The sequence below is a fragment of the Acanthochromis polyacanthus genome, chromosome 6, assembly GCF_021347895.1.
Source record: "Acanthochromis polyacanthus isolate Apoly-LR-REF ecotype Palm Island chromosome 6, KAUST_Apoly_ChrSc, whole genome shotgun sequence".
NCBI classification, from domain to species: domain Eukaryota; kingdom Metazoa; phylum Chordata; class Actinopteri; family Pomacentridae; genus Acanthochromis; species Acanthochromis polyacanthus.
Window position 1 is genome coordinate 7,484,926 of NC_067118.1, and position 12,140 is coordinate 7,497,065.

At 37.2% G+C, this 12,140-nt stretch overlaps 1 protein-coding gene across 1 annotated transcript in view; it reads left to right on the plus strand.

Annotated features, from left to right (window-relative positions):
• lamb2 (laminin, beta 2 (laminin S)) overlaps positions 1-12,140 on the plus strand; it is an 80,160-nt gene that overhangs the window by 22,020 nt on the left and 46,000 nt on the right. The window contains exons 3-4 of the mRNA XM_051949812.1: positions 8,951-9,120; positions 10,738-10,873. Coding sequence (XP_051805772.1) covers positions 8,951-9,120; positions 10,738-10,873 — 306 coding nt within the window. The remainder of the gene's footprint in view (positions 1-8,950; positions 9,121-10,737; positions 10,874-12,140) is intronic.

Genomic DNA, 12,140 nt, shown 5'->3' on the forward strand with positions numbered 1-12,140 from the left:
AGAATGACAAAAGATGAACAACAGTACGTTTCTGCTACGTGTAATCAGCTATCGTTTAGCATTGGCTCCTTAGCTAACTGGAAGCTGTCTTATAGATGGATTTCACATGACGTATGCATACTTAATTAGGCAGCTGCGCGCGCAGAGCCGGTGCAAAACAAAGCTTGTTTACCTAGCCAGTGCTGTCGGCTGTCAGAATCGAAGTAAAGACAACCCTCATTTAAAAATTTTATTCAATACCTGGAGGTAGGGTTGCCACCCGTCCCGTAAAATACGGAATCGTCCTTTATTTGACAATTAATTGTTGTGTCCCGTATGGACTCAATACGGGATGCAATTTGTTCCGTATTTTCATAAATGTACCATAAACGTCTGTCACAGTCATCAAAACTGTATAATGAATAAAATAAAACACAGGAAATATTAAGGACAGCCAATTTCATCTGAGTAGGACCTACGTAGTGAGGACCCGACGTGACATACAGCGGATAGACCATTGGGATAGACCTCAGAAGCCAGCGTCTGCGTCTTTATTTTTTTTAAATTTTATTTTTTATTGACAAAAATACAGAGTCTCGCTGAGGTACAAATATTGAATACACTCTGATTGTACTGAACAGTTAAGTAGTAACATGGGACTACAGTCGTACAAAAAATGTAAGGCATAAAGAAAAGCAATACGAGAATAACTTGGAGCATGGCAGCACTTAAAACAAAAGATTTTTGGACAGTTCAGTATACATTTTTTTAGCAAGAGCAGGGTTTATAAGTTTTAACGAGGAAAAATACAGTTTGAATTCGTTCATGAAATGTTCAAAGCAGGGACGGGAGTCTCTCCATTTGCAACAATGTATGTGGTATTTTGTGAGTAAAAAGATAATGTTAACAATGTTGGAAACAGAATTATTCACATTTTCCAAAAAATATAAGATATCATCACATTTAAGAATGGGAATATTTGATATTTTGAGGGACAGCCAAACTCTAATATCACTCCAAAATTTATTTGTTATAGGGCATGCAAAAAACAGATGCTCCAAAGATTCATCTGGGAAATCGCAGAATGTGCAGTTAGCTAAGTCAAATTTAAATCTGTTGTGAAGGAATTTAGAGACAGGATAGATTTTATGACAGATTTTAAAATGAGTTTCCTTGAGTTTGGGTGGACTCGGCCATTTTACATATTTAGAATAAGCCTTTTCCAGAATCCTACGGCGCCCAGAAGTATTTGTTCCAAAATCATGGAACAGTTTAGCTTTGAAAGCATTTGTTATAGCCCTATTGTTGCATTTTTTGTCTTCCAGTTTAATACAATCAATTAACAAACTTGGGAGAACAGGAGTGACATTAGAGTGGACGACAGTGTTCTGAATAAGTTGTAATAATGCCAAAGGCACAGCTTTACAAACTCTTTGATACTCTCTGTAGGTGCAATTCAAATTAAACCGGTTAACAAAAGTTTTATAATCCAAGAAAACACCAACACTGTCCATTATGGCGACTATAAATATGATCCCTTTATTGTACCATTCTGGAATAAAAAATGACTTTCTTTGGATAAGTATTGACTGGTTATTCCATAACAACGAACTGTGTGGAGTAAAGTGACATGAAGAAACCCGGCGTCTGCGTCTTTGTTTGCCTGCCTGCACGGTCCTGTCACAAGTTGCTAGTTACAGACTGCTGCGCACTGCACCGGGGCATTTAAAAATGTCTAACCCCGAAACTCCACCACGTCCTCCTCAGAAACGCAAACGTCTGCAGATGTACAGATGTGAGTGGCTACGTGCGATCAACCGGGATAACCGGCCGGAGGCACAAATAAAGAATGCGGCTTTGCAGTGCACATTTCATTTCAGGTAAACGGTCATTCAATTTTGATTTCTATTTGTAAAATCCTTTAAAATCATGGAAATGTTACATCACCCAATATAAAAATTAGACATGAAGAGAAAAGATCCCGTGGATAGTGCTTTATATCATTATCGTGCATGTGAGCGATAATAGGGTGTTTTGTCATTACCGCAATGAATATGTTTGTTGACTTAGCCTTGTTATTTTGTTTTACGGGACTTTAATAATTATAAGTACAATTTTAACAGGTCGTGCATCTGACGATTCAGACAGTCCTGATTTCGGTATTTCCTCACAGGCGTGACAGTGCCAACAGCACCAAAGCTAAGAACAAAATTGACAGGTAATTTGTACACTCACACCACGTTTCTGATACTGGATGGTATGTGAGTTCTTGTACGTGGCCGCAAAGCACGAAATTAACAGCATCAAGGAATTTGTATGCCTTTAAATTCTCTTTCGTGTAAACGCTTGGCGAGTTGATTAAATATAAATAGATGTCCGGCCACTGAATATTAGGCCATTGCCTCATATCCCGTAACCACTCTTGTTGCGGCAATGAGTACGGGTCCGGTAGTTGCGTACCTGTACTAAGTGTCAACTTGTTTAAGTAACAGGTACGATCGGCAGGTGACAGCTTGTCAAGGTATGATTTCTTAACAATAAGTTTCGGCTGTGCCATTGTCTTTCTGCACCGGGTCTGCGCGCGCATACCGATGATGATCCTTGTGTTAGTAAACACTGCAAGCCATACTGCTTTATTTTAAATTTCTTGTAAAATCTACATCCTTTTTCCTGCAGCTCTTTGCTCTTTTCATCTTTCCTGACATCCATTTGTCATGAACCAGACTTGTTTTTATTTACTGGCAGCTCTTTATGCTTCACTTTGGGCTTAAAGATACTGAAAATGACTCAAAGACGAAGATGAAAGTCTGGAATTACAGGAGAGAGCAGGTCAGGAGTGGAGATTCTTTCTGTGTCCGTCATGTGGAAAAAAGCCTTTTGGCACGGAGTCAGATTTCACTGTTATTTAGCACCAGTCTTTTTAAACTGTGGCTCAGAATAGACTTAACAGTTAATATGATGGCAGCTACAGTGATGCAGAACATCTGAAGGAACTGCAGAGTTCCATAACATTAGCTAACATTACCTACAAGTTCTACTGATGTTTGACAGAAAACCTTTAAATCTGATGTTTTTAGAACGTTTTAAGAATATTTATCATTTCTATTACTGTTCTTGTGAGGTTAAAAATGAACAAACGCAGAACGTTTTAACATTCAGAGGATGTTTGGAGGATGTTGTCAGATTATGTTCCATGATAACTAAAAAACGTTCTCAATCCAGTTATGTAGTGTAGGAAAAGGGAAGAAGCAGGTTTTTTGTTCTGCACGTCTTGTTTTCATGAGTGTAAAAAGATAAAAGATGACAAACCTACTGATCACCAGACGTCTACTTCAGGTTCCTGTTGTCTCTCCAACACTCAGACCTTTGAGAACCTGCCAGAGGTTTACAGAGCTGATATCGAGTTGTGTCTGGATGGTTCTCATCGTCTGCAGTACTAAGAATATGTACTGCAGACAACTCAGCTGCAAGAAAACGTTCCCACAACATTGGAGAACATTAGCTACAAATTCTAACAAACTGTTAAAGAAAATATTTTTAACCAAATGTTCCAGGAATATTTTAATTTCCAGGAATGCTCCTATGAAGATAGTATAATGTTTTAATGTCGGGAACACAGAACCAACATTGAAAAATGTTCTCCAGATGATTTTTTTGAACGTTCCTCTAATATACATTTTAGCACAGGTGGAACATTCTGCCTGCACAATCTGGATGTTGTTGAGGGAACACATTGCAGAACGTTCTTCTATAAAACATTCTCACAATGTTCCATGAAAACAAAGGAAGAAAGTTCATGTCAAGGTCTGAACTGACAGATAGTTTTTTTTATTTACAGAACATATAAAAACGTTCCTTTATTGCACATTTAGTCGTCTTTTTTAGGGAACACAATGAAGAACGTTCTCATATAAAGTCATAACAGTGTATTTGTCATAACATGGTGTAATGTAGCGTAGTGTTATGTAGCATACTGTAATGTAGCATAGAGTAACAGAGCATGGCGTAATATAGCATAGCACATTGTAGGATAGTGTCACATAATATAGGGTAATATAGCATAGTGTAATGTAGCGTAATGTTACTGTACAACACGATCTCACGGGGATAGAATAGCATAACATAGCATAGCACAACATAGTGTATTGTAGTGTAGTGTAGCATAGTGCAATGTAACATAACATAGCATAATGAAGCATAGCATAACAGTGGAATGTAGCGAAGTGTAGCGTGACATAGTGTAGCAAAACATAGTGTAGCAGAACGTAGCAAAGCAGAACATAGTGTAGCGTAACATAGCATAGCGGAACATAGCGTAGCACAACATAGTGTAGCGTAATGTAGCGTAATGGAACGCAGCATAACTTGACTTATTTAAACTTTATGTAACTTTAGTTGACTTACTGAAATTAAGTAAAATTAATTAGGTTAACCACATAACAGAAATTTAATTCTTCTATTTTGGGTCATCTATTTTGAACTTGTCACGTTTTAGAACAATTTCTGCTTAGCCATCTCTGATTCTTCTGTTTTTTTCAGGCTCTCAGATAAAGAACGGGGATCAGCTGTGTTTTATCACAGGTCATTATTTCGACTGTCGTCTCAGCTGATAATGATAAACTTTAGTCAGCTCGGTCTGTTATCTTCCTCTAGAACAAATCCTCTAATAGGAGTCTTTAGTGTTCTCCCTGAGAACACGCCTGATGCAGCGTTCTGTATCTGTATTTACAGTGTCACATGAATCCTGGGTTTTAATACTGTAATTAAGATACTATCACAATCACACACTTTTACACAAACACACACGTGCCATGGAATGTTTTGTTTTTGCTCACTTGGCTGGCACCAACCTGAGACTTGTCCTGGTGCCAGGAGAACCCAGAACCTTCTGGTGTTACTGTGAAATCCTCCTCCGCTCGGTTCCCAGCAGGCTCCATATCTAGCTGAGATAAAACTCTGTCCACCTTTAATCTGTCAGCTCAGGTCTGGAGACAGAGAGCAGTGCTGCTTTATGCATTGAAGAATAGACAGTAGATGTGCTCACAAGGCTAATATATGTTCACCATTCATTTATTTATTGTGCAGAATCATGCAAGTGGAAGCAAAGCGCAGCAATTGTGGAGACTAGCACAGAAAATGTGTCTTTTCTGAAGATAAATCTCAATATTTAAGAGATTTAGCCATTCATACAATCTTTCTACACCATGTTAATGAACATTTTGAGCATTTTTACTTAACTTAGCACAGCTTAACTTAGTATAGCTTAACTTAACTTTCGTTAATTTCGCATATCTTAACTTAGTATAGTTTAACTTAGCCTACACAATTTAACTTAACCTAGCTTAACTTAGTATTATTCAACTTTACTTGACTTAGCATAGTATAACTTAGCATAGCTTAGGAAGGAGAGAAACTTAACATAATTTAGCTTAGCTTAGTTTAGCTAAGCCTAGCTTAACCTCAGTAAAATTAGAGCAATGACCATAGCTTAACTTAGCTTTACTTAACTTAGCATAGCTTAACTTAGTATAGCTTAATTTAACTTTCAGTTAACTTAATTTAACTTTTAATTAACTTAGCATAGCTGACGACCTGTCCAGGGTGTCCCCTGCCTTCGCCCGAGTCAGCTGGGATAGGCTCCAGCACCCCCCGAGACCCTAGTGAGGATAAAGCGGTGTATAGAGAATGGATGGATGGATGAATAGCATAGCTTAACTTTACTTCACTTAACATAACTTAGGGTAGCGTAACTTGGCTTTATTAAAATGAGCAAGGAGACAAACTTAACTTAGTTCAGCTTAACCTAACTGACTCGGGCGAAGGCAGGGGACACTCTGGACAGGTCGCCAGTCTGTCACAGGGCTACATATACAGACAAACAATCACTCTCGCATTCACACCTACGGGCAATTTAGAGTAATCAATTAACCTCATCATATTTTTGGACTGTGGGAGGAAGCCAGAGGGCCCGGAGAAAACCCACACATGCACAGGGAGAACATGCAAACTCCATGCAGAAAGATCCTAGGCCCAGGCCGGCACGTGAACCAGGGATCAACTTGCTGCAAGGCGAAAATGCTAACCACAACCCCACTGTGCAGCCCATAATTTAACTTAACTTTAATTAACTGAGCATAGCTTAACTTCACTTTTAATTAACTTAATTAACTTTACTTAACATAGCTTAACTTAGGGTAGCGTAGCTTAGCTTTACTAAAAGAAGCAAGGAGACAAACTTTGCTTCGTTTAGCTTAACCTAACTTAATAAATAAAATGAATAATTTTTTAGCCAATTCAAGATGGTTTAGCAGAAGAATGCTGATGATTTTTGATGGAATAATTCTCATATGATTTTTTCTTTATGACATAAATAAATGTTTTTGGAGTAAAACACTTCAAAGATTCTCATTTCAGGCTCAGGATGATGTTTTTTGCTAAGTGTGTTAACGTGAAGTAGGCATACAGAAAACACTTATATTTCTACATTGTGGGTTATATGAATGTGAACTCGAGTTTTGCAGAGCTGTAACCTACATTTTTCCATGTTGACTGTTCACATATAGAGTCAGGATTAGAAACACCTGTTGTGGACGAACCACAGACTGAGAGCAGGACTCCTGAGTCTATTCACACATATAGACACACAACAATCCACAGACACACAACGACCCACAGACACACACGCATAGACTCACAACAACCCACACTTCCCAGAGGCCTGTAGGAGTTTCACACTGAGATGTCCGGAGGAATGTGTGGCGGCTGCTGCTGGTTGTCATGAAGGTTTATAAGGTTTATTTTAACTCCCACACATAGTTCACTTATTCAGTCACACTGGAGCTCCATCACAGACACACTCGCTGCAGTAAACACAACCGTTTCCGTTATTTAATGTCGCACCTCCGTAGAAGATTTAGCTTTTATTAAATGAGCCTTCATTTCAAACCCTTCCAGCCACTTGTGCTGCCCTCAGTGTGACCTGCAGTGGTTTGTTTCCAGATTTAGCCGTTAGCTGAGGCCTGCTGTCAGCTCAATTCACTGAAATAATGGATGTTTTCTCAGCACTCAACCTCATTCTATCAAATTTATGAAACACTCCCATGAGAAGCTGGTCGAAAATAGGATAAAACTCTTATTAATCCTGAAAGAAATTCTTGTGCCAGATGTTGCTCCAAAAAAACAAAATGACATAACATGAGAATTGAAGTGACTGAAAAGTAGAAAAGTGATAAGATTTAAGCATGATTAATCCGTAAAAATGAGAAAAACACATAAAATATTTAATTAAAAATACACATTTTTGGGGGCTCCATAAATGTCTTGTCTGGTTACTTTTATCCACAAAAGTGCACAAAGGCTTTTCCTCTAAAATTCCATTCGTAAATTAGCCTTTACTAGCTTCACCAGCTAACTGCTAACAAGCTAAATAAGCTACTTAGCTAACAAATTAGCTGTAGCTAAAATGAGCTAATTTGGCTAACTTGATAACTACCAGAAACTGCACAAGGAAAAAAAAATATTTCAGTTTATTTAACAAAAAGAAACTTGAACCATGTGCCTATTTAGTACAGTTTAGTTTATCTCAACTTAGCACAGCGTATTGTAGTGTAGCATAATGAAGAATAATGTAGCGTAGCATAACAGAGCGTAGTGTGATGTAGCGAAGTGTAACGTAGCATAGCGTAACATAACGTAGTGTAACATAGCATTGCATAACATGGCTTAGCATAACATAGCATTGCATAACATAGCGTTGCATAACATAGTGTAACATAGCATAGCATAACATAGTGTAGCATAACATAGCATACCACAGCGTAATGAAGTGTAGCTTAATGCAACGTAGCATAATGTCATGTAACATAGTGAAGCATAGATTTAAAGTTAGCCAACTAGCTTATTTTAGCTACAGCTAGTTTGTTAGCCAACTAGCTTATTTAGCTTGTTAGCAGTGAGCTGATATCGCTAGTAAATGGTTGTATTTATATAGCGCTTTTATCCAAAGCGCTTGACATGATACGTCACATTCACCCATTCACACACTGATGGCGGAAGCTGCCATGCAAGGCGCTAACCATGACCCACCAGGAGCAATTAAGGGTTCGGTGTCTTGCTCAGGGACACCTTGACATGAGCTCGACGGTCCGAGGATCGAACCGGCAACCTTCCAGTTACAAGACGGCCACTCTACCCATTTATAAATGAGTCTTTACTCATTTATAAATGGAACTTAGAGGAGAAGTCATTGTGTGCTTTCTGGGTGACATGAACCAGACAACACATTTGTGGAGCTCAAAAAATAAATGTACATTTTCTTATTAAACTTTACTTAAATTATTTCAGCATAAATTATGGATATTTATTGAGATATTTGTGAAATTTTAGCTTTTATAAAAATAAAAAATAGAAAAGCCTGATATAGGTGTGATACATTACTGAAAATAAAACAAGTAAGCTACAATAAGGCTAAAATATAACAGTAAAAATGAATGCTGGCTATTATACAGAGGTAATAATAAGTAATAACACAAATGATAGTGAAATATGGCTCCAGAAAAATTAGATGAAAATGAAATATTCACATTACATTGAGCGTTGTACGTGAAAGTGAAATATTGCATATGAAATCAAAATATTGTAAATGGAAAAAAAATGACACATTAAATTACGTCAAAAGTTTTTGGTGATGCGAACCATTACAAGAAGAATTGTGGTTATCACAAAAACGACAACATAAATGTAGCTTTTATTAGTTTTTCATCCCAGATGGTCATTATTTAAAGGTAGCTCTTCAAAACTTAGGACACAGCTGACCCATGTTCACTGACATTTAAATCCACATAATTAGCTCTTATGTTCCGTCTTTTGTCTTTGTTTTTCTTTTCCATCTCAGCTTTGTGAATGGTTGCTCTATCGGTGTACGATGCTACTTCCTGTTCACTGTAACTAGTTTCCTGTTTCCATCCTACAGTCCTGTCCGCCGCCGTCGGCCAGGAACCCGACCACAGTCACGGCTGTGCTCACGGCAGCTGTTACCCGGCAACCGGAGACCTTCTAGTTGGACGAGAGAAGAACCTGAAGGCCTCGTCGACATGTGGGATGAGAAGGAAAGAACCGTACTGCATCGTCAGCCATTTACAGGTCAGTATGTGGTAAAGACAGACTGTCAACGTACTAATACTCTAAGTGGTACTGCTTGGTAGGAATTGAATGATATAGTTTTGATAGGATCAATATGGTGATCAATAAAGACAGATAACTGATATTTGAATCACAAATTATACACTCACTGGTGACTTTATTAGGTACATCTTTCTGGTAAACGGATGGCCCCTCTTTCACCTTCAGAACTGCCTTAATTCTTGATGTCTACTTTCAAGAAGGTGTTGGAAACGTTCCTCACAGATTTTGGTCCATATTTTCAAGCCTCTGCAGAAGCCTGATGACGAGCTGATCATTTGAATCAGGTGTGTTGGAGCAGGGAAGCATCTAAAACATGCAGGACATGGGGTCCTGAGGAACAGGGTTGAGAACCACTGCTCTACACCATTACACAAACAGCAGCCTGAACCGTTGATATAAGGCAGGATGGATCCATGGTTTCATAATGTTCACGTCTAAACATCTAATTTGTTTGGTCATTTTCAGTCTCTTTTTGTTGTGTTGTTTGTTTCATTTTTGTCTTTTTCCATTGCATTTTTGTTTTTAAAATAATTTTTAAGCCATTTTCAATGTTTTTGTTGTTTTTTGTCTCATTTTCAGTCATTTTATTCTCTTTGTTGTTTCATTCCCAAATTTTCAGTTTTTTTCAACCTTTTTGTTGTTTTTTGTCTGTTTTTTTTGTGTCATTTTCAATCTTTTTGTTGATTTTGGTCAAAGTTTTTGTCATTTTTAATCTCTTTTGTTGTTATTTTATCTCATTTTTTGTCATTTTCATAATTTCCTTTTGGCTGCCTTTCTTTCACAAGCAGTCTGACATATGCCTTATACATAGAGCTACGAGTCAATATGTTGCTGTTTGGTTGCACTAAATCAACACTTTATCCAGAATAGCAGTAGGAAATCCAGAGAAAAAAAGTTTTATCATTTCAATGTTAGATAACAACCATGGGGGGGGGGGAGCTGAGAATCAAAATTGACATTTAAAAAAAAGATAGTATTCAACATTCTGAAAGTAACTGTGTGAAATAAGATCAATGTAGAAAAGCATCTTAAAAGAGCATTTCCTGTTTCACTGACAGTCGTGTTGCACACATATTGCACCACAGAAAACTTACCCAGGAATTAGCCTGATTCTTAAACCTTTATTTGTGTATATTTATTGATTTTAGTCTCTCTGTGTGCCTTTTAATGAGCTTTTAGTGTTAAGTTAGGTGGTTTTCTGCTGGTCATTATTTAAAATTATGATGTGATCAATAATTATAAATATTAGCTGAAATGGAACCCTTTATCTATATATACTTTTCAGCTTTATCGCTCCACCCTTTTCTAGAGGTTAAAATCGATAAGTTCACTTCAATCTCTTGACTTTTATTAACCATAAAATATTCTAAAATTCTATGGATATGATATAACAGATTGATATCTCTTTAGCTTGCATCGCCCAGTCCTACAATAATGCCAGAGCTTTAAGATTCTCTGATATTTAATCATTTAACTCCAGGTTTCGTTGTCCGTCCTTCGTCTTTTCTCTCCATGAGGTTCTGGACTCCTTCAAATTTTTTACCTTCGACGTTGTTCTACTGTTTTTTGCTGCAGGATGAGAAGAAGTGTTTCGACTGCGACTCCAGACGACCGTACGATCCCGTCTACAACACCATCAACCACCGGATCGAGAACGTCATCACCACCTTCAAGCCGCACCGGAAGAAGTCCTGGTGGCAGTCAGAAAACGGTGAGGAGTCTTTATCATCATCTACCACCTGATTGAACTTTTCTGTCAATTTCAGTCCTTTTATGTTGTTTTTGTCATTTTAAACCTTTTTCTTTTGCTGTTGTTTGTCAATTTTTTTTTATTTTCAATCTTTTTGTTGATTTTTGTCTAATTTTTTGTCATTTTTTATTTTGTTGTTTTTTGTCATTTTAAATATTTTTTTGCTATTGTTTGTCAATGTTTTTGTGATTTTCAATCTTTTTGTTGATTTTTGTCTAATTTTTTGTCATTTTTTATTGTTGTTTTTGTCTCATTTTTTGTCATTTTCAATCTTTTTGTCATTTTTTGTCTCATTTTTTGTCATTTTCAATCTTTTTTGTTGTTTTTGTCTAATGTTTTGTCATTTTCAATCTTTTTTGTTGTTTTTGTCTAATGTTTTGTCATTTTTGATTTGTTTTTGTTGATTTTTTTGTCATTTTCAGTCTTTCTGTTGTTTTTTTTGTCTCATTTTCAGTCATTTCCATCTTTTTGTTATTTTTTCATCTTTTTTTTTGTCAATTTCAGTAACTGGATTAACAGTTTTAATTCACTAAAACAGAATTTTAAACTTTCAAAACGCATCCGTCTGATTGATCGACAGATATTAGCCTCATAGCTCACCCATCCCACAGTTAGGTATAGAAACAAACTCTTATTAGGTTTCATCTTATTGGTGTTTCCATTGTTTCTAGGTGAATTTTGCTCATTTAAATGACAAAATCTCTTATTTCTACATGACTCTTAAGCAGATGGAGTGTGTCGCAGTGAAAATTTCATGTCTTCAGCATCAAAGAAACTCAGCTTTTTTTAAAATGTTCCTCTAGATAGCGTTTATGCATAAATAAGTTGGAAAAAATCCTAAAAGTTTATTAGAACCACAAGCAACCATGAAGAACTTTAAATGCAGTATTAGGTTTGCACTCATGGGGGATCACAGAGCAGCGACAGATGGACGTAATAACAGAGCGGGACAAACTGTGGGGAAAGTTAAAGCCCTAATGGAAAGATAAAAATAAAGGAGGATGGAATAATCAGGACGGATTTGAACTTGGCATATTTTTAGGCGCTCAGAGATCTTCCTTCTAGTAACCACAGAGACGTTTGCCTGAGCGACCAGTTGGACACTGAGGCTTATTTGAGCTGCTGCTGATGCACCCAGAATAGACCAGAGAGAAACAGTAGAAGAAGAAGGAGAAGAAGAAGGAAGACAGGAAGCTTTGGGACTATTTTTATTCCTGGTGGCTGCAGC